The sequence below is a fragment of the Calonectris borealis genome, chromosome 5 (assembly GCF_964195595.1).
Source record: "Calonectris borealis chromosome 5, bCalBor7.hap1.2, whole genome shotgun sequence".
NCBI lineage: Eukaryota > Metazoa > Chordata > Aves > Procellariiformes > Procellariidae > Calonectris > Calonectris borealis.
Window position 1 is genome coordinate 39,973,227 of NC_134316.1, and position 24,140 is coordinate 39,997,366.

Below are 24,140 nucleotides of genomic sequence, written 5' to 3' on the forward strand. Positions count from 1 at the left end.
AATATTGGACACATTTTATTTCTTCCTCCATCCTGCAAACAGAACAGCTTACCGTGGCTTCACTCACCAAAATGCAAAATGGCAAAAGTTTTGTCAGATAGTGGATAAGCATCAGCCCATCCACTTCCTCCATTTAGATAATTAAAGTACTGTAAGGAGATGTATCAGATACAGAGTCCATCAAACCTCAGGTGCAAGAGCTTTACAGAAAGAAAAGAACAGAGTAAAACCTTTATGGAAACCAATGCTTTTTTACTCCGAGACCCTGAAATGCAAAACATGGGCAGGGTTCAGTTTTAAAAGCTGCAATTCTTTTCCATGGTAGGATTTAAGAGCAATCCAGACCTGTATGGTCTGGTCATTAAACTTCTCCCGGCCAGCAATACAGCAGAAGTCTTAAGTGCAAGAGTTGAAGGAAACAGAATATTTCCATTTCCAAACAATTCCAAATTTATCAAAAAAATTGCTTTACACAAGTTTTAGAAGTCAGCTAAAGGCTTACTGAAGCTGAAGATATGCCAGAGAGGAAAAAAGTCTGATTAATATCACAGGATCCAGACTCTCCCACCCACCCATGGCAGAACGTGTCCAAAGCCGAGACAATCTGTTACAGGAAACCTTGTCTTGAACAAAGAATCTCCTCACTCAACCCCGTATGTTTTCTAAGGGTTTGTTTTTCAGACCACAGAATAAAGTTATCCGAGCTAGGACAGCTCTGAAGGCACTTTCTGAGAACTTCTACTCCTAGCCAGAGTGAAAACTAAAGTAGTAATACCACACTTAAATTTGAATTTCTTCCCTGACACACACCCTCTGGAATTTCACAACTGGGACGGCCAATTTCAGTTTACAGTATTTTTTGTACTCATCTCCCCACAATCTAGGTATAATCTTCACTTTGTCCAAATCCCTTTGACTGCCTTCTAGATCTATTTCTAGTCCAAACACTTTCAACTACCGGGAGGCTGTGAAATTCATGCAAATGTGGATTTATTTTTTTAAATGGAGACTAATTCAGAAAAATGAGATAAGCATCTTTCGCCTCGTGCCAATTACTATTTTTTATACTTGCTTTTATCTGAAAAATGAATAAGAACTTCCACTGTACTCTGAAGAAATGCAATGCATTCTGAAATCTTCAGGGTTCTTATTTAGAAGGTACTACAGTAATAGCAAATATTAACCGTAGTCCTATAGTTTTTGAACAGTCCTTATTTGAAGGAGAAAAGTATCCTGTCGTGGTTTAACCCCAGCCAGCAAAAATAAACGCCACGCAGCCGCTCGATCACCCCCCCCCGGTGGGATGGGGGAGAGAATTGGGAGGGCACAAGTAGGAAAGCTCCCGGGTTGAGATAAAAACAGTTTAATAATTGAAATAAAACTAAGTAGAACAGTAATAATAAAAGTGAGAACAACAACAATAACAGAATACACAAAGCAGGCAATGCACAACACAACCGCTCACCGACCGCCGACCGCGTGTCACGAACGGGGGGCGAGCCCCCCCACACACCTGGTTTTTATACTGAGCATGATGTCACATGGTATAGAATACCCCATTGGCCAGCTGGGTCCACCACCCCGGCTGTGCTTCCCCCTCCCGGTGCAAGCATCACCCAGCAACAGCCAAAGCATCAATGGGCCATCAACGCTCCTTTCACACCGAACCCAAAACACAGCACACCCCCCAGGCTACTGGGAAGAAAGTTAACCCTGTCCCAGCTGGAACCAGGACAATATCCACCCCTTATTCTATACCATCTACATCATGCCCAGGTCTCACATTTTCCCATACATTCCAATTAGTCACCGCTCCTTTTCCCTGCCTTTTGATATATACGCACACAGAGATATCATTCCCTTAGTCCATGGGCCATCCCTCTAAAACGTCCGTTGAGTTCATGTAGTCCATGACTTCGGGTTCCACCTGTCGTAACAGTCTTGCAGGGCAGGAGAGATGGTGTGTGGTGTCGGGCTCTTGCATGCGGAAGCCAGTTCTGGGCACTCGTCCGGTTCTATCATTGTTGCACCTTGCTCAGTTTCATCGGCGTTCATCCTAAATTAATCTGGGTGATTCTTACTGTAATACTGTTAATATGGCATATGGTAACCATAAAAGTGATGACATACAGTACTATGTAATAACTAACATCGTACAATTCAGTTCATTGGCTATTTTCACCCAAAATTAAATCCCCCTGAGGTACACACCGGACTTCCCCATCCTTTCTCATCACCCACCAAGTGCACCCAGGTCCCTGAGCAAAAGCAATCCCACGGATGGGTTTTCCCTTGCCAGAGGCAGGAGCAACCCAGACTGTCTTCCCCAGCATATTTCTTATGTGCACGACAGGGACTTTATCCCCCTCTACAGCACGTAAGGGTTTGGATTGGGCAGGGCCAGCTCGAGTGACAGATCCCCTAGTGTTCACTAACCAGGTGGCCTTTGCTAAATGTGTGTCCCAATGCTTGAATGTCCCACCACCCATTGCCCTCAGTGTTGTCTTTAACAGCCCGTTGTATCGTTCAATTTTCCCGGAGGCTGGTGCATGGTAGGGGATGTGATAGACCCACTCAATGCCGTGCTCTTTGGCCCAGGTGTCTATGAGGGCGTTTCGGAAGTGAGTCCCGTTGTCTGACTCAATTCTTTCTGGGGTGCCATGTCGCCACAGGACTTGCTTTTCAAGGCCCAGGATGGTGTTCCGGGCGGTGGCATGGGGCACAGGATATGTTTCCAGCCATCCTGTGGTTACTTCCACCATGGTGAGCACATAGCGCTTGCCCTGTCGGGTTTGTGGGAGCGTGATATAATCAATCTGCCAGGCCTCCCCATATTTGTACTTCAACCATCGTCCTCCATACCAAAGAGGCTTTACTCGTTTGGCTTGCTTGATTGCAGCGCATGTTTCACATTCGTGGATAACCTGTGCAATAGTGTCCATGGTTAAGTCCACCCCTCGATCACGAGCCCATCTATATGTTGCATCTCTCCCTTGGTGGCCTGAAGTGTCATGGGCCCACCGAGCTATAAATAATTCACCTTTATGTTGCCAGTCCAGATCTACCTGAGCTACTTCGATCTTGGCAGCCTGATCCACCTGCTGGTTGTTTTGGTGCTCTTCACTGGCCCTACTCTTGGGTACGTGAGCATCTACGTGACGTACTTTTACAGTCAGGTTCTCTACCTGGGCAGCAATATCTTGCCACAATGCGGCAGCCCAGATGGGTTTACCTCTGCGCTGCCAGTTGTTCTGCTTCCACTGCTGCAACCACCCCCACAGGGCATTCGCCACCATCCATGAGTCAGTATAGAGATAAAGTACTGGCCATTTTTCTCGTTCGGCAATGCCCAAGGCCAGCTGGATGGCTTTCACCTCTGCAAACTGACTCGATTCACCTTCTCCTTCAGCAGTTTCTGCAACTTGGCGTATAGGACTCCATACAGCAGCCTTCCATCTCCGATGTTTTCCCACAAGGCGACAGGACCCATCCGTGAACAGGGCATATTGCTTCTCGTTTTCTGGTAGTTTGTTATATGGTGGGGCCTCTTCAGCACGCGTCACCTCCTCCTCTGGGGATATTCCAAAATCTTTGCCTTCTGGCCAGTTCGTGATCACCTCCAAGATTCCTGGGCGACTGGGGTTTCCTATTCGGGCCCGTTGTGTGATCAGCGCGACCCACTTACTCCACGTAGCATCGGTTGCATGATGTGTAGAGGGGACGCTCCCTTTGAACATCCAGCCCAGCACCGGCAGTCGGGGTGCCAGGAGGAGCTGTGCTTCAGTGCCAACCACTTCCGAAGCAGCTTGAACCCCTTCATATGCTGCCAATATCTCCTTCTCAGTTGGAGTGTAGCGGGCCTCGGATCCTCTGTATCCCCGACTCCAGAACCCTAAGGGTCGACCTCGAGTCTCCCCTGGTGCTTTCTGCCAGAGGCTCCAGGTAGGGCCATTCTCCCCGGCTGCGGTGTAGAGCACATTCTTCACATCTTGTCCTGCCCGGACTGGCCCAAGGGCTACTGCCTGAACTATCTCCTGTTTAATTTGCTCAAATGCTTGTCGTTGCTCAGGGCCCCATCTGAAGTCGTTCTTCTTCCTGGTCACGTGATAGAGAGGGCTTACGATCTGACTGTAATTTGGAATATGCATTCTCCAAAAGCCCACAACGCCTAAGAAAGCTTGCGTTTCCTTTTTGTTAGTTGGTGGAGACATGGCTGTTATTTTATTGATCACATCTGTTGGGATCTGACGACGTCCATCTTGCCATTTTATTCCTAAAAACTGGATCTCCTGTGCAGGTCCCTTGACCTTACTTCGTTTTATTGCAAAGCCGGCCTTCAGAAGGATTTGGACTATTCTCTCCCCTTTCTTGAAAACTTCCTCTGCTGTGTTGCCCCACACAATGATGTCGTCAATGTATTGCAGGTGTTCTGGAGCCTCACCCTGTTCCAGTGCGGTGTGGATCAGTCCATGGCAAATGGTAGGGCTGTGTTTCCACCCCTGGGGCAGTCGGTTCCAGGTGTACTGGACACCCCTCCAAGTGAAAGCAAACTGTGGCCTGCACTCTGCCGCCAAAGGGATGGAGAAGAACGCATTAGCGATATCAATGGTGGCGTACCACTTGGCTGCCTTTGACTCCAGTTCGTATTGAAGTTCCAGCATGTCCGGCACGGCAGCACTCAGTGGTGGCGTCACTTCGTTCAGGCCACGGTAGTCTACTGTTAGCCTCCACTCTCCATTGGACTTTCGCACTGGCCATATGGGACTGTTAAAGGGTGAGCGAGTCTTGCTGATCACTCCTTGGCTCTCCAGTCGACGAATCAGCACATGGATGGGGATCAAGGAGTCTCGGTTGGTGCGGTATTGCCGCCGGTGCACTGTTGTGGTAGCGATCGGCACCTGTTGTTCTTGGACCTTTAACAACCCCACAACAGAAGGATCCTCTGAAAGACCGGGCAAGGTGGACAACTGTTTAATTTCCTCCGTCTCCAGGGCAGCTATACCAAAAGCCCACCGGTACCCTTTTGGGTCCTTGAAATACCCTCTCCTGAGGTAGTCTATGCCAAGGATGCACGGAGCTTCTGGGCCAGTCACAATGGGGTGCTTCTGCCACTCCTTCCCGGTTAGGCTCACTTCCGCCTCCAACACAGTTAACTCTTGGGATCCCCCTGTCACTCCAGAAATACAAATGGGTTCTGCCCCTTTATAGCCTGATGGTATCAGGGTACACTGCGCACCGGTGTCTACGAGAGCCTTATATTCTTGTGGATCTGATGTGCCAGGCCATCGAATCCACACAGTCCAGTAAACCCGGTTGTCCCTTTCCTCCACCTGGCTGGAGGCAGGGCCCCTCTAGTCCTGGTCATCATATTCGCTATCTACTTCTTGTAAGTATGAGTCAGAAGTCCCTTTGTTAAGGTCGGAAGTGGAATCAGCCCTTCTACTCTGTCTGGGGAACTCACTGGAGATCGGAGCAGCGGTTTTCCTGGAAGAACCCCCTTTTGTGGTTGTTTTCCCTTGCAACTCATGTACCCGTGCCTGTAGGACTGAGGTAGGTTTTCCATCCCACTTCCTCATGTCCTCTCCGTGGTCACGCAGGTAAAACCACAGGGTGCCCCGGGGTGTGTACCCACGATGTCTCCTCTCTTGAGCAGAGGGACGTTTGCTCCTAATGGCTGAGACGCTGGCCCGTGCAGGGGGGAAGCAGGACATATCCTCTTTGATTTGCTGGACCTCCTGAGACAGTTTCTCCACAGCAGAGACACAGGCCCGTAGGGAGGAAGAGAGACTTTCTTCATATTGCCGGAGTTGGCCAGCCAGTTCATCCACTGTTTGTTCCTCTCCATCTCTCCAGGTCATTACTGCCAATGAGTTTGCATGTGACGCTGGTGCGCTCCGTACAAACTTCCGCCACATGGGTCGGGTGCATTTGACCTCATCTGGGTCTTTGGATAACTGCTCGTTGTTCAGGTCATCATAAATCACTTCCAGCACGGCTAATTCTCTCAGGTACTGGATACCTCTCTCCATGGTGGTCCACTTGCCTGGGTGGCATATAACATCTTCCTTGAAGGGATACCTTTCCTTCACACCTGACAGGAGTCGCCTCCAGAGGCTGAGGACTTGTGCCCCTTGTCCAATTGCTTTGTCAATGCCCCCTTCCCTAGAAAGGGATCCCAGCTGCTTGGCTTCCCTACCCTCTAATTCCAGGCTACTGGTCCCGTTATCCCAGCATCGGAGCAGCCAGGTGACAATGTGCTCCCCTGGACGACGGCTGAAGTCTTTTCGCATATCTCGCAGCTCACCCAGAGATAGGGATCGGGTGGTCACCATCTCATTTACGGGTTCTGCCTCCTCCTCCTCCTGTTCTCGTGATGGCCCTGGTTCATCTTCATCCCTTACTAGACGAGCTGATTTTCTTGTGCATTTTCTCTTTTGTATAGGGGCGACTGATACCGGCAGGGGTTGGTTCTCTGTCGCAGGGGGCGGAGTAGCTGCCGTGCCTGCCCTGGGGGGTGAGGGAGCCGCTGTGCTTGCCGTGGGGGGTGGGGTAGCCGCAGGGCCTGTTGCTTTGTCATCAGCTGCAGAGACGTTTCCTTCCCCTTGGGGGTTCTGAGTGGTGTTAAACAGGGCTCGGTAGGCGTGGGCCAGGCCCCAGCACATTGTAGTGATTTGCGTCTCCCTGGAATGGCCAGGGTGACAGCATACTTCTTCCAAATATTCTACTAATTTTTCAGGGTTCTTCACTTGTTCAGGGGTAAAGTTCCAGAACACTGGGGGTGCCCATCGCCCTAGGCATTTGCCCATGCTATCCCACTCGCCCTGCCACTCATAACTATCCAACCTTGGGGCAGATCTCTGGATGACATTCTTAAATTGCTTACTAACCTTGGAGAAAACCGCAACAATATTCCCAAGGAGTACCAAGAGATATATCTTAACTACCCAGGGATGTTCAAGGTACTGGCAAGTTATTTTAACAAAGGAGATGAAGGTAGTGAGGGTGCCATTCTCTATTTCCTCCATAAAAAATCTCTCGGAGGAAAAGGTATAATTGCTAATGGTCTCCATGAGGTGGTACCCGAAATGCAGAAACGGCTTCATTACGAATCCCAAATACCAAATAACCCCCAATGCCAGCGTTTTAGTAACAAATCTCCCAGGCAAAACATCATTAATCACGGCAGAGCACAACAGACTACAAAACCCAACTCCAATTTTTAACAGGTACAGTAAAAACAAGAGCATGGTGCAGAACAAACGAATATGTTACCAGATATAAATTCCTTAATATGTTCTAAATAATCTGTCGTTATCTCAACCCTTCGTGCCCCACGTTGGGCGCCAAAAAGGACTGTCGTGGTTTAACCCCAGCCAGCAAAAATAAACGCCACGCAGCCGCTCGATCACCCCCCCCCGGTGGGATGGGGGAGAGAATTGGGAGGGCACAAGTAGGAAAGCTCCCGGGTTGAGATAAAAACAGTTTAATAATTGAAATAAAACTAAGTAGAACAGTAATAATAAAAGTGAGAACAACAACAATAACAGAATACACAAAGCAGGCAATGCACAACACAACCGCTCACCGACCGCCGACCGCGTGTCACGAACGGGGGGCGAGCCCCCCCACACACCTGGTTTTTATACTGAGCATGATGTCACATGGTATAGAATACCCCATTGGCCAGCTGGGTCCACCACCCCGGCTGTGCTTCCCCCTCCCGGTGCAAGCATCACCCAGCAACAGCCAAAGCATCAATGGGCCATCAACGCTCCTTTCACACCGAACCCAAAACACAGCACACCCCCCAGGCTACTGGGAAGAAAGTTAACCCTGTCCCAGCTGGAACCAGGACATATCCATAGATCAAACAAAAAAGCTCTTGCATAGAAGATGGCTTCACTGAACTTACTATGATTGTTCCAATCTCATTTTCCCCTCCCATGAATAAGAAAAACTTCCCAAGATGCATTTCAGCTTAGATGGTGGTGGTGGGAAATACTGGATGTTAGATAAAAAGATAGCCTTAATATATGGCTTCATGCTGCTGCATTGTCTGAGAGTCATGGTCTCAGAGAGCCAGAAGCTAGCTAGTAAGTCTGCAGTTTGCCTAACAAGTCAAAAAAACAGCGTTACTGCAACGGGGACAACGGACTGAGCTTGCCAGGTGTTCTTTTTTCTAATTATTAATTCCTATTGGCAGTACACTGGCATACTGCCTTGAGGACAGAACTAAGCTTTTGGGAAAGAATTTCAAAAACTTGCTCCAAAATGAGACCTCATATTGTAGCAGTTTGCCAAAATCTAATTTACAATTTTAGCTCTACCTTCCATAGCCTGCCTGCACAGCTTTGCTTCACAAGTATGTAGATAATGAGCAATCTGCTCTTGATCCTGCATTCAAAGTACTTAAAGTGATTAACAGATCTGCACATGGACTGAGTCCGGGCTTTCCACATGCAGCCTTTACCTACCTTCTGTTGGGTACTCTGCCGTTCACTTCAGTAGGACTGCATCTGTATTCTAATATTTGTTTGTGGTGCAAAAGACTAAGTGTTGCACAAGATCCTGTAGAGCACACAATTTTTAAGACTCACTCAAAACTTCACATCTTAGAAAGAAAAACAAAGAACACAAATATTGTCTCCAGTAATAAGCAAATATTTTCTCTCTTTTATTACCAACCATCCAGCAACAACACATGTGAAAAAATATATACCTTGGAAGTAAAAGCTTTTTAATTACTGGGTACGCATGAGGGTTCAGCAAATCCATAAAGCTGGCCGACTGTCCTCTTCTATCAACCTAGAGGAGGTGATGGATGTGACAGCACAGCAGTTCTTGGATTTTAAGCTGTGCAGTACAGTAACTCTAAAGAGCTAATGCATAATGGGGGAGGGGATAGGAAAGGTCTCCAGAGCCACAATATATTTAGAATCGATCCTTTCACCTAGCCAAACTGAAAAAAGTCTTATCGCTTTAGTGATCTGGTAAAAAACACTTTGAATGCTCCTGGAGAACACTCAGGTGAGTTTCCTGGAAAAATGGAGCTGTTCAGCCCTGGTTTCAGACTAAATCCTACCATACTGCTTACATTGGAACAACCTTCTAGCTCAGCCATGGATTATTGTACTCTTCATAATCAGTTAAATGCTCCAAGGAAAAAAATATAATCACATCTGTATGCAACACAGTGCTTCGCCAAATCATACCAGTTTGAAAGCTTGCAACTGTATTAGGCAACAACAAAAAAAGGAAAGGAAAGAGTAGAATCACATGAATGACATTCATTGTCGCTCCAGAGACTGTCTAAAAAGAGATTTAATAATAATGTTGGTTCAGTGAGAGCCATTTCAGCCACATCAGAAGCTGTTTTTTTTGGTCGTTGGTTTGTGGGGCTTTTTTTTTTTTTAAATCAGATTTAATTAAAAAACCTTAAGAAAAGGAAGAGAGGTGTATTTCCATTCACTAGAACAAGTGTTAAAAGGTTTTGAGATGCACAAGCAATACCAAGCTACAGCTGACAACAGTGAAATTCAGACTTTCTTGAATACTGCAGAGTTTTACCTTAAGCTGAGCAGAACAAGTTGCCAGCTGCTGAGAAAGAGGGTAGTCCTGCACTGTTGCACGTGAAAGGCCATGCAAGATAACAGCTCATGCAGTAAAGCTATCAGAAAGCTGTTCACTTTTTGATGTGTTAGATTTCTGTTAGTTTTCTGACCCAGCTTACGCTGTGATCAAAGAGTGTAAGTGACTACACAGTACCCTGGTGAAGCATTAGGAATATCCCCCAGTTACCAAATGACCATAATCATAGAATCGTAGAATAGTTTGGGTTGGAAAGGACCTTTAAAGGTCATCTAGTCCAACCCCCCTGCAGCAAGCAGGGACATCTTCAATTAGATCAGGTTGCTCAGAGCCCCGTCCAACTTGACCTTGCATGTTCCCAGGGATGGGGCATCTACCACCTCTCTGGGCAACCTGTGCCAGTGTTTCACCACCCTCACTGTAAAAAATTTCTTCCTTATACCTAGTCTAAATCTACCCTCTTTTAGTTTAAAACCATTCCCCCTTGTCCTGTCGCAACAGGCCCTGCTAAAAAGTTTGTCCCCATCTTTCTTATAAGCCCCCTTTAAGTACTGAAAGGCTGCAAGAAGGTCTCCCCAAAGCCTTCTCTTCTCCAGGCTGAACAACCCCAACTCTCAGCCTTTCCTCACAGGAGAGGCATTCCAGCCCCCTGATCATTTTCGTGGCCTCCTCTGGACCCACTCCAACAGGTCCATGTCTTTCTTGTGCTGAGGGCTCCAGAGCTGGATGCAGTACTGCAGGTGGGGTCTCACTAGAGCAGAGTAGAGGGTCAGAATCACCTCCCTCGACCTGCTGGCCATGCTGCTTTTGATGCAGCCCAGGATGCAGTTGGCCTTCTGGGCTCCGAGCGCACATTGCCGGCTCATGTCCAGCTTTTCATCCACCAGTACCCCCAAGCCCTTCTCAGCAGGGCGGCTCTCAATTCCTTCATCCCCCAGCCTGTATTGATACTGGGGGTTGCCCCGACCCAGGTACAGGACCCTGCACTTGGCCTTGTTGAACCTCATGAGGTTCACATGGGCCCACTTCTCGAGCCTGTCCAGGACCCTCTGGATGGCAATCCCGCCCCTCAGGCGTGTCAACCGCACCACTCAGCTTGGTGTCATCTGCAAACTTGCTGAGGATGCATTCAGAATCCCACTATGTCATTGATGAAGATATTAAACAGTACCGGTCCCAGTATGGACCCTTGCAGGACACCACTCGTCACCAACCTCCATCTGGACATTGAGCCCTTGACCATACCCTCTGGATGCGTCCATCCAACCAATTCCTCATCCACCGGACAGCCCACCCATAATCATATCAAAGCCACACATTATGTGACTGATTTCATCAAACAAGAAAAAGCAAATCAATAAATCCAAGGGCAAGATTGACAACACTTCAACAAGCAGAATTAGGCATATCGAGTTCTATTAATCAAAGTTATGGGATTTTTCTTATTTTCAGGATCCTTGAACAATGCAAAGTCAAAAGCAACTAAAGACTATTCTCGTTAACATCTTTTCCTTGGCCCATACTCAAAGAGGAGACACAACAGGAAATCCTGTAATACTTTTGTGGCAGGTGGATCACATGGCCTGGTTCACATACATCCCACTGCCCTTATACATACCATCTTTACAGCAATTATCCATACGAGCACTTCTTCATAGTACCCCAAGAACCTCCCGGGAACCCCCAGTTTACGCACAGCAATTGTTGCGATAAGCAAAATCTTAGTGGCAGAAATATTTACCTGTTACTAGTAAATGGAGCTATTGGCACATTGACTATCATTTGCCACACATCTAAACAGTAAGTCTATAAATCAGCAAGGTTGAAGCCATGCTCACATTTAAAATGAAGGTTTCCAGTTGTAATACAAACAGCAAATCTTAACATTTTTCAACAGCCAAAGCAAATTCCAGAAGCCTGTTTGATGAAGCATCAGAGGAAGATGTTGTACAGCTAACTAGGAGCTTGGCTTGTAGCTCTAAAAATCATCCAGGACTTTAGTACAGCATTCAAAGCACATACAGGATTTCAGAGATAATTTGGAATCTATATGTGCATTAGATTTGGTGTTTTGGGAGGGTATTTTTGTTTTTAATAAAAAATGGTGTTATAAGAAATGCTTGAGTAATATAACAATGCTTTTAGAAAGCAGAGTGGAAGGGCTGTGTGTGGTAGTAACACAAACAGCTCATAGGAGGGCTGTCTATCCTCTGGCTACCTCCTTCTGAAGAGAACTCTAAACGATGTTGCACCATGCTGCCATTACCACCGTAACAACTCTTCTACAGGCTGGGACCCAAAGATTTACTATTATACGAGTGAGTCCTCTTCTCCCTGATCTTAAGAAACACTGATGAAACCAAACAGCGTAAGTATAAATCCTTATACATTGCAACAGTTTCTCTTCTTAGTGCGTGAGGTTCCATTACTATTTCTTTTTCATATGTGGAAAAAGTTCAGGTCTGAGGAAGGCTGAATCCACCTTTCCATTAGCAGTCAGGCAATTAAGAAGCAATTATCAGATAAGTCAGTCAACTTAGGCAACCTTTTGGTAATCAAAGTCACGCCAATCTAACTGAAACCATCTTACAATCAGAAAGTAAACATGCACCAAAAAGCAGCTTCTTAAAATCACGTGCTATGTCCTGTATTCTTTCCAACAGCTTAAGGCTTTCCTTGTCTTTTCATAAGGGAATATGCACCATCTTCAAAATGGGATGTTACTTAAAATTAAGGAATCATCTTGGGTGATGAATCATCACTTCAAAGAGCAACACTGTGCTTAACTTCTCATGCTTCAAGAGTGAGTTTGTTTGCTTTGGATATGTGGAAATTCTGAAAGGAATTGTTTGATGAGAAAACTAGAAGTGAGGCTGCTGACAGAAATCTCTCAAAATTCAAATTAAGTTTATTGATGCGGGAGCAACACCAAAAAAAAAAAGTGGAGCTGAAGAAGTTATTTTAGCTTCCCGGAAATGCCACAACAAGGCTGTTCTCACTCTTGACTTGCTACTTAGAAATTTCAGAAAAAACACAGATTTATGCCAGCTCTGTCACAGATGGTCACACAGTGAATTCATGGGAGCGGCACACAGATGCCTAGGTACACCTCCTGCACGATGGTGCTCAGGTCTGTTCGTATCTATGTTCTATGTTCCATATGCATAATTTGGAGAAAGTACTTAGTGTCATAACTCTTGGTTATTTTTTTCTTAGGAGCAGAAAGAACCCTGCAGAAAAATATATGCAGTGGCACAGTGGCACATCCTTTCCATGAAAAGGATACTACCTAGGTTTTTAAAAGTAATAGACACAATTTCACTTCTTAATAATGAGAGGAACTCTTTCCATTCTTGTCTACAATGATAAGGGATTCCATTTGTGAGATTGCCTTTTTGGTACTTGGTGTGGGCAGGAGAATACCAAAGTATTCTTGTGGACATCAAACTTATTCCATAAATCTTTCTATTTTTGACTTGCAATTAACAGTGAAGACATCAATTCATATTCAACTAAAACAAACAATTTACAGGAGATGTATTTTCATTTTGGAACTCTCAGAAATCTACTAAAACATACTGAAAATAAGACTGCAACATGAAAGCATCTGTCAAACCTCTGAGAGAGGAAAGTAGTTGCACTAACTTAGACAAGCTAAGGGTTAAAAAAAAAAACCACAAAACCCCAAAGTAAACTGTCACTCTACTTCTGCGAATTCCCAGTGCCTCAACAGCTTAAAAACTAGCATCACTTTCAGGTATAATTTACATCTTCCAAACTAATAACACATGAAATTAAAATTTTTTTTCATTCTGTTCAATAAAAAGTGGTAGTATTACTGGCATGAATTTCATCATCATATTACCACATGCAAAAAGTTATAGTTATTTGGAATTTTTTTTTAACGACAATACAAGCACAAAGGCTGATACTCTGGGGAGACAGATAAGCAGAGTAATCAGAACTAGGAGTTATGCACCATTAGCAATATCGTATAGCATGTCCATAGAATCAGATAATTGCTTAAGGGCAGAGCCTGAAAAGTCATCTTTAATCACCCTTCGGAGTATATTCAGGCTGTTTGAAAGGCTTGATATCTACCGTACACGCTTTTTAAATATTAAACAAAACAAAAAAAGGAGGTTTACTGATTTTTCCTCCCTGAACTGAACCTGAGAACATCTGCATAAAATTAATCTCCCAGCTGTTGTCGACCTCCCAAAAAAAAATCTCACATTTTTACCATTTTCCTCTTACAGGGCAAGGGACCACCTAAATAAGGCCAATCAACTATCCACCCAGTGTAAAGCATTCAGATGCCATTGAAATAGTTTCATTATACTTTATGTGAAGCATTACTCACACTTATTTAATTGCACTGACAAAGGAAATCATTCTGATAGAAGGTACAACATTGGAGAGTTAGTCAGCAAATTACACTGAAGTACCAGAAGCAGCAATAACAGTGCAGACTCCCAAACTGCTCTGCCAACATACTTTAAGCAGAAGAGCTCTCCTCTATGACACTGCCAGACAGAGGACGAGGTTTACATTACTTTTCCTTCTCTGAACAGACCAACAGAAGTGTGTCAATTATGAATGGATTGGGATGTGAATACTGCAACAAGGAATGAGACAACTAATCACACACTTATCAAGACTGATATGTAACATTCAAGTCCTGTTGTCCTTGGGTTGGATTTGAACTAGTCACAAGGAATCCCGTACTTTAAAAAAAAAAATAAAGAACAAGGAATGTTGTCTAAATCCTAGGAACAACTGTCCAGAGACCATGTGAAAGTCAGCTCTATTAGCATCTTTATGAACACAAAAAGGCTTAACAACTGCATAAAATAAGCAAAGCTATAACAGAGTTTGGAATTCTTTAGAAAGCTAGAGCTTTGAATCTCAGGATACCACAAGCTTACCTTGGTGGTCCAAAAAGTAGGAGAGGTGAACACCTTCAAAGAACTAGAAGGGAAGAACTACTGACTTGACTGAATCAGAACTGTTGGGGTTTATTTTGAGCTCGACACCTTATCTCTTTCTTTGACCTTGGCCATGTCACTTTGCTGCTAATCTTCTGTGCCATTTTGTGGAACACAAACATGGTGACTTTTATAAAGCACTTTGCTAACTGGCATGAACACCCTCAGCAAAATCTTTCAATGTAGTGCAAATAACAAACGTATTTTGCTGAGCCATTCAAAAAAAAGAGCAAATATGCTTTTGCTAGTTCTCTGCAGCATTAGTTAACTGGCATTATTCCTATAGCAATGCTGGCATATCTAACATTGACAGACAAATAGACGCAAATGGGACCAGCTTCATTATTTACAACACTTCACTAAAACCGACAGGACTACCCTTTTTGATCCTAAGCATTACATGCCAACCACCTTCCTCTGGCCAGAAATGAGACTCAAATCACAGATAAGAAAAAGGGAAACTCTACAAGCTGTGCTAAACACAGCAATGTTGACTTCAGTGGGCACTCCTAGTTACTTTTTTCCTATACCTCAGCATTTAGATTATTTAGGAGCCTTCACATTGGGAGAGGCCTACTACCAATTCTGTAATATATGCTCAGTGGAGCACCAACATGCAGCTGAAGAGGGAAAGGTTAGCAATATCACCAGACGAAGAGAAGAAAAAGAAGCCAGAGAGGATTCTGTCAGATTAATAAGATTAATTTTTACATGGAATAAATTAAATCTCTTGAATCAAATGCCAAAAAGGAAAGAAATACTTATCTCCTCACATGGCAGAACAAAATAACTTTCCTGGGTTATCTTCTTTCTCTTGTGTAGTTATACGACTGACATGCGAGTTGGTAATGCCACTGGAACACTCACCTACCAGACTCACTGCCAACTGAACTGACACTCAGCAAAAGAATTTCAGGGTCTCTAAAAATACATCACAGGTGTGCAATTTGTTCTGTAAAGATCTTTATGTACTCATTTCCTGATAGCACCCCCAAAGCAATGAAACAGGCAGCCCTCAGAACCTCCAAGATTTACAATAAAAATCTGCCTCAAATGAACACCGTACTTAAAACGTATACTTTAAATGTATTGGCATTAATGTAAAGTTATGATCATGAAAAGGAGAAAAAAATGAAGAAAAATGGTGGAAGAGAAAAAATGTCCACTTTTTTTGGTTAAAAGAAGGAAAACAGACAATTGGTTTGGAGAGTGATTTTTGACGAGGAGAGTCTCAAGAAACAGACACCTCCTGAAGTTCAGCCCCTATACAAGATGAAGTTACATTCCAAAGCAATCAAAACCTTATGTTCTTTACTATGCCATCAGAAATGTTGAGAACTATTCTGAGCATTGTTTTGCTACCTACTACTTGAGTCCACAAAGCTGCAATAGTTTAGATTAAAAAGAATTTTTTTCAAATCCTTATACATATATAATGGGGTAATTTCTCAGACTTTTAAGATGCCCACTTAACTTATTTTACTGTTCAAAATGTAACGTGACCTTCCAAAAAAGTTCATCATGCAGTACTGTCCTTATGCATTCTCTATCTGCCTAAACAAAGGCAGATGTCTGAAAGCAAGGCATTCTCTGATTTTCTTCTATTCCAGTAGAAAATTTGATTTTAAATAAGGCAACTCTGTTCTTTCCCACTCCCCCATCTTGTTCCCTAGCTCCCAAACTAACTCATCCGGCAGCTTCAGATGGATAGTGCAGGTCCCAGCTGGTGCTTGAAGGCAAGATGAGATATATGAGAATCACCATCTATTACTACACGTAGGCAGTACCAATCAGTAGATCAATACAGCTGATGCTCCCATGACAGCTCTACAGTACTTGTAGATGTTTAGTACATGAAAGAAATGTGTCTGCAAAAATCTTTTCCAAGTTTTTGCAAGCAGAAACTGTTCCTTTTCCAGAGACACATTACTGCCTATCAGTTGGTGGAAGGCAACTTGTGCAAAAATGCTACAAGCTTGTAGCAAAAGCTAACAACATAACCTGTTCTCGATTATCCACAGTAATTGAGAAAAATAAGTACATCAGAAAAACACAGAAAACGCAAACCATATATAAATCAGGACGCAATAACATACTTAATCCACTAGTCTTTACAAAACTTGTAAAAAGCTTTCCATAGAAAACAGAGCAGAGAAATTTCCAAGATGCTTATTACGTACAATGGAAAAGGGATTTCACCAGTGACAGAATATTCAGGAAAGACATGACTTGGGCAGTCCAAAGTTGTTTATCCTACAGATAACCATGAGTTAAGTCTACCTGCATGTATAGGTAATATACACTTCTGGGGAAAAAAACAAACAAACAAACAAAAAACAAACAGAAAAGACCAACAGTCCCTCCCCCCAAAAAAAACTCCACCGTTGTCATAATCTAATATTTATGACACTTGCTTTATAGATAGACCCAGAAAACAACATGTATTTTCAAATGTTTAAAATAATATACATTTTTAAAAATTTCCCTTCCACCACACAGCACAGAATGAATAACTCTATATTGCCAAACTAAAGTGAACAGCTGTTATAACATGTCAAGCCCATACCTGAGGTTACTAATTCATCTTATTTCAGAACAGAGTTACAAAACAATGAATTTTCCTTAAAATATCTGAAGTCCTTCCCTCCAGTACCAGCTCCTACATTTATTTAGTTTCCCAAATGTAATACTGCTTTCTGCAGACTTAGCTGGGCTAGAGTTTTCCTATACCCATCATTTCTGTACTAGATCTGATGGTATCTTTGGTCAAGACCACCATGTAAATTCTCTACCTCTCCCCTCCAAACACAGGAGGTCTTTGAATCCTTCGACAGGCATTGTCACTCATTCTTCCTCTTCCTTTACTATTGCTTCCTCCCAAATGAGGAAAATTCTAGTAACATACGTAGCAAAACCCTCAACTTCTCACTGACAATTTACAGTGCAGCACAATTACGTACTGCTGATTCACTGTGACAAGAAACATTTACTCTTGCTGCTGACAGTACAGATGTTTTCTGGCATCCACATCTGTGTTTGGTTGGTGACATTGTGCACTGGTGTCCCTCTAGTTGGGCTGGTTCTCTGGTTGATACGTTTCCCTTTTACAACTAGCAGTCTCTAGCCTGAATAAAACAGTGAAATACCAGGAGCTAACAGCTTTTTACCTTAGAAAAAACTTCCATTCTAAACCTCAAAAATGTTCAGATAACATTAAGCAATAAAGTCTTAATGGCCTGTTAGCAAAATAAGCAAGTAAATATTTTCTTAGGTAAGGAGAAAAGGCCCAACACTTAAAGGCAACTATTGCTTATTCACAGATGCAGCCAGTCATCCATTAACCAAGCCAATCAATCCTTCATTTTACAGCATTTATCAATATGCCCATATATACTGCCATCTGTAAGGGAAGGGTTTAGATATTAGGACATCTTTACAGACATTAAGATTGCTTTACTCTAGCAAAAAGGGAAACTTTAATAGTATAATATTATAGAAACTAATTTGAAAGCTCTCATAGTTCCTATTTTCAAATTCACTAACAAGAGTTAATAATACTTCTTTTTTTTTTTAACATATGAACTATGTAAATTCACTGCCACAAGATATGAGGCCAAAAAAAACACAGGAAGATTTTGCAAGGCTTGGAAATTTGCAGCATTGTAATGGTTAAATAGATTCACTAGAGCTAGCATTCAGATACTAAAATTCCCATCTGTCAGACCTCTTTTGCTAGATGTTACTGCCCTCAAAGCAAAAGAGAACATGTGCCTACACCCCAGCCACCCAGTTCATAGCGCTGCTTATTAACTCAACCCATAAATGAAAATGAGTTCATACCAACACACCTATCTAAACCACTGCAGCCAACTTGCATGTACGTGTTTGCTCTTGCCATCTAGACATAGACAAGCAGAGAGAGAGGCTAAACAGCTGCATGCAGGCATCAGGAAAGGAGACGATGATCTTTAAACCACTGCAGCAGTTTGCTCCCACACTCATAATATTCTATGCATGCGTTTGACTTCAAGGCAATTTTAAGTTTGGGAAAACAGACACGCTACAAAAACAATACCCAAGTGGCAGACAATAACGCTGTTAGTATTACAGAGTAGCTATTCACCATGATTTCCAGAATCGTAACTACCAAAGTTCAGTCCCCATGCTCTAATGGGTCAGCTGCATTCCATGTAAAGCACCACAAACATCAGCGGAAGTCGTGGATGTACAAGGGCACCCACTGGGACATTTCATTTACCTGAGTTAATGTTTCTGTCAACACCAGCTCTATGAGGGATAGAGAGAAGATCCAATTCAGCAGGGATGGGTTAAATCTCCCATAAGGAAAACAGGCTTGCATCTCATCTATATAGCAAAATCTAGCAAGTAAAATGAAAGCTTGGGAGCATTTATCTTTCCAAAGGAGCATTTATCCTTCCAAGAAGTGGAAGAAGAAAACACATTTTAAGTTCAACAAGACTTTCCAACATAAAGGAGTCTGCTGAAATGCCAATAAAACTGAGACACTGTATATATATGATAAAACTAGAGAAGCATGCTCCATTTACAGTTGCTTTTGCATCCAATCATTTAAGTAGCTTCTACAAAGTGAAAGCATTTACATGTTTCCTGTGGTCTGTAGCACCATATTCTAGAAAAATAAACCCCTCTGGGATTGAGTTAGAGGATACAGTGGTTCACAAGAAAGGATTGCTAAGTTAACATTACTCCCCGCTTTTCTTTGCATTATTTTTTCATTCCAAAACCATATCCCAGCACCCTAGCTGTTCACTGTGTAGCACTTACTGTTGCTGGACTTCAGGTCACGGTGAATTATGGGAACAATTGCTTCCTCGTGCAGGTAGTTCATTCCCCTCGCAATCTGTACTGCCCAGTTCACTAGTATGTCAGGAGGTATCCTTTTACCAGACAACACTCTATTTAGCGATCCTCCACGGGCAAACTCCATGATCAAGCAAAGATTAGGTTCCTTCAAACACACGCCCCTGAGGGCAATGATGTTGGGATGCTTTAACATTGCAAAGAGCTTGGCCTCTTGGCGGACATTCTCAATGGTCTGGCTGATGTCCTCATCGGGGTCGTAGCGAGCTGCCTTGACAGCAACCTCATCTCCTATCCATACAGCTCGATACACTTTTCCAAAGCCCCCTATGCCAATGATTTCCTCCAGAACAAGCTCTGAGAAGTCGATCTCCAAGACTAGGGAAAGAAGGAAAAAAAAAAAAAGATGTAAACATTTAGCAACTACGCAGCCTGTACATCAGCTGAAGGTCCGTGTTGCCCAATCTCACCCTTACCCTTGGAAGAAGGACCAATTTTCACTCCAAACCAATGCAAATGAAAGCAGTAGTCCCTTCTGACAATCTTTCATTGCCAAATAGTGTGGTAAAACAGATCTTGCAGTATCATAAAACCTGTATAAAGTACTCACTGTGAATGGTGATGAATTTGACCTAATGGTGGTGAATGACACACTTAATAAAATAGCCTCCTCTTAACACACTTAAACCCTTATAACACTGATACCACCTTAAGGATAAACCCTCATTTCCTGCCCTCAATGACAGTACAAGATTCCAAAAAAGAAAAACACACCCACAGGTTAATCTTCACTGACTTCAGTATACAGTGCTTAATGTGACATGGCTAAAATTCAACACAAAATGCACCTGCTCCCGCATTTGTCCCTTATTTCAAGGTCTCTTATTCAACTGCCACTAACAATCTTTCAGTCCTTCCCAAATCTTGCTTATTCTTCTACAGCTCAACAAGCTTTGCAGATTCGTTCCCCACAAGAGATCTGTTAACCAATTCTGACACTACTGATGATAGTGTGACAAACAGATGGATCAGATCACACACTGAGTATGCAGAGCTAGCAATAAGAAAAACATTTTTCGATTAATGCATACTGCATTTTTACTACAGAAACTAAATGAAATAACAGAATCATCATTTTTCATTCCCATGCACTCACAGCTATACTTTACAGGCTGCCACAGTAACTGGTGGCTACTTGGCACTGTATAGTAAAACTCTACAGATGCAGATGTCTTAATTCAGCATATAAATTGCATCTAGAGCAAAAGCAGTGAGAAAATGTATCCTGTACAGCTGTACACTAAGCATAGTTTATGCTCACAGATGGCCAAAAGAACCCATCCTAATCTGACTAACGTACAATGGAAAACCCACATACTGACCAATGAAAACTTGCTGACACGGCTGAATTTACAGCAGTGGTAGGCCACTGGTGAGATACCATGATGCTATTCTGTCTGATATTTTGGTGGTTACCAATTACAGACAAAGAAATTTTTATAAGTTTTAAAGGAAAAATACCATAATGCAAGGATTTCAGCAGAAAGTCACCAAGACTTGTAATACTTTCCTGCATTTGAAATGCCAAATCTGATATGGTTTCCCCTGCTTTGTCTAGTAGAAAGGAAGTTAAGTCTGTAATGGACTTACTTGATGTGGGTATTAATTCAGAGTACTGTATTATATTACTGGGTTTTGTAGTTATCAACTGTACACATAAAACTCTCCACTGTTTTTAAAAGAAATTACCTAGTCATACAAGGCAAGGGAGCTGCTTAGATTCCACTTAAATAAAATATTTTATTTATTCCAATCAAATGTCTTTCCTAAGTATAAGCCTATATATAGTACAAGATGTTGTCACAAAACTGTATGGAGTTAATACGAACTCTGCTGTCCACAGCTGCAGACTTTTTTTTTTTGACTGAGCTCTATCTTCACTGAGTGTGATTTTTAAAAGCCTGGCTTACTTTTGTAAGTCGGTCAAACCTATGAGCTAGGAGTTGACCACACACGGGGATTATATCATCAACCTTCCTGTGCAGTACAGCCAATACATCCAAATCCTTAGCTAGTATAATAAGGATGCCTGTGCTCTTTTTCTTAGTGTTCCATGAACAAAAGATTAGTGGGAAACAAAACAGAAAACTGACCAGGAAAGTCTTCCAAAAGGAGGAAAGACCCTTTCCAGTCCAGAATACAAAAGGAATTTATTTGTCTGTTACTGTGAGTACATCTTCTGGGTAACGCTCTGAACTTCAAGGATTTACACAACAAAGAAGGTTTCACTCCTACAGTAGCAGCCGTGGTGTTCAAATGCTCATGAGCCACAGATTACTAGAAAAGATGAAGGAGTAGATTCTGACCAGAAACGCTGAAATTTTAGAACAAGAATGTAATGACAATAACTCCAGATATGAGACTGCCCTGTCACTGAGAATACACAAAAGGAGCTGCTCTGGTATTTCTCACTGATAACCGAGCTAAAGAAAGCAGACGCAGGATCCTATCACCTTCAGTCAGTAGAATTTCAGCACTGGTAGAGCGCTCACTTAAGTGGCTCCTAGGGACAAGGTCAATTAAGAGACTGAAAACCAACAAACGCGTAAGCCACAGAGCAAGACTGACAGATGGTCCCCTGAACTCCCGACAGACACGTTCTGGTGGTATTCACGACCAGCGTTTTCCTCGGGCACTTCTCGGATTCGGAAGGCGTTAGAGACACGTTGAGCGAGCGCTCCCCGCTGGCCCGCGGCTCGGCGGGGGAGCGGAGCGGCGCGGCGGCGGCGGGCAGCCCCGGCGGTGCTGAAGGGACAGCTCCGGCGGCGGCGGCGGCCCGGCGGGCAGCGCCCTGCCCACCCCCGCCGCCCGCCCGGCAAAGCTGCGGCCGGCTGCTGGTGCGGAAAGGAAGCGCTGCAGGAAGGCGGCAGGCAGGAGGAGGAGATGGGCGAAGGAAAACCGAAGGCATGGAAAGCAAGGCTCTTTCTGTATGCCGTCACCCACCGTACTTCAGAAAAAACATACCCCCGCCGGACGCACAAACGAACCAGAACAACTCTGGGACGTAAAACTGTGAGATTTATGCTTCCAGGTGAACTTGAATGTGTTACACGGCGAGTTATTTTGCAAAGAAAGTTTTGCATTATTTGCAAGTACGACCTTAGCTTTACTTTGAAAAATGTATGTTTCTTTAAGGCAGACTGGCCAGCTCACCCTCACAGGTAGCTTAATCGGAAAAAACCAACTCATCTGTAGAAAAGTTTTGTTTGGTTTTTTTTTTAAAGGTATTTTGTGTTGAGTTAGTTTCTTTGTTTTCACACTTAGTTATACAGCTACATTACTGCAAAAAAATACTTGTTTCTCTTCACCTTTCTAAACACACTAACCCCTCTAAACTCCAGTTTAATTTGGCAGACATGCTGTACTGGACTGTAAGGGCAATGGGAATGTTTAACATGCATTTTTGCCTGAGAATTTAAGAACTGAAGTGCTATCATTCCTCTGGGGACCAATAAGGAATTACAGAGCCTGTACACCATGAACCAGTGGCCATGTTGACAATGGCAAAGTAGTTGCTGTTTAATCAGCATTTATTACACTATATGATTAAGCTATTTAATTCAGTCTGTAGTGTATAAGAGCCCATAGCTCAGACGAGGGTCCTTCAAGCTGGCCCACTGCTGACAGCCTCAATAGGCTACTTCTGTCATTCATGGTACCCCCACTGAGGCAAGACTCAAACACACTACGTGGATGGCGGAAAGACAGCATGCAATTACTAGCTATGCTACTACAGCTCTCAGTGGAAGCAGAATCTCCAGGACTTTAACACCTTCATCAAATATGAAGATAAACTTTAGGAAAGCAACTAAAAATAGCTTCTGCACTGAGGTGCACATCTCTGGAATGACACCTTGCATTACTCCTGCAAAACTTTAATATTTCGTAGTCCAATAAGCAAGTTAACAGTAGACGGTTATTCCGAACAGCTATCAAACTAACATCACCAGCTCTAAAAGTGGGTATCATTCCTTGCAAAGGGATTTCTAACATCAAACTTGAAAATCTAATTCAACAGCAACCAACTTTACCCCTTGACCAAATGGCACTGCTTCTTTAAAAAACAGAAGCATGCTCCTTTAGCATATTAAAAACTTATTGGAGGGCAATAAATTCTACCTCGTCATGAACATGAGGTTGATGACTTGAGAGAACAGAAGTACTGTAGTCCTGTTGTGGCACCAGAAGGGTAAGATAAGAATAAAGGAGGAAGGTGCAACTCCACAACTGTTCCTGAACCATCAAACCAGATAAAGTGCAGTAAGGCAGGAGAACCCATAGTTACAAAGCCTGCACTTGATCAGTCAAAACAGGAGGGGAGCTGAGGCTTTACGAAGTTCTATAGAAATAGTTCTCCTAACTATCTCAAAGGCAAAACCTAATAAGCATTCATAGTGTTTTCTGCATGTGAGGAAAAAAATAATTTATCTATACTGTTACAGCATGAAAGAAAGCACCACCACTGCCCGACCTAGTCCCTTCACAATCCCAAGGGCAATACTATGAATTACTGAGTTTTCACCTAAATGCTTTCAAGCAGAACATAGAATAAGAAAAAAGCTATTACTTGTATTCCTTGGAGATATGTCCTAGATAGGACAAAGCATCTTTTTACTCCTTTTACTTTCTAGAACAGCCTACTAGTCCGAAGATTTTTCTCTG

At 43.3% G+C, this 24,140-nt stretch overlaps 1 protein-coding gene across 1 annotated transcript in view; it reads right to left on the bottom strand.

Moving 5' to 3' along the window:
* The window catches only part of MAP3K9 (mitogen-activated protein kinase kinase kinase 9), a 60,958-nt gene that overhangs the window by 35,247 nt on the left and 1,571 nt on the right, over window positions 1-24,140 (bottom strand). The window contains exon 2 of the mRNA XM_075151967.1: window positions 19,383-19,796. Within this exon, the coding sequence (XP_075008068.1) occupies window positions 19,383-19,796 (414 nt within the window). The remainder of the gene's footprint in view (window positions 1-19,382; window positions 19,797-24,140) is intronic.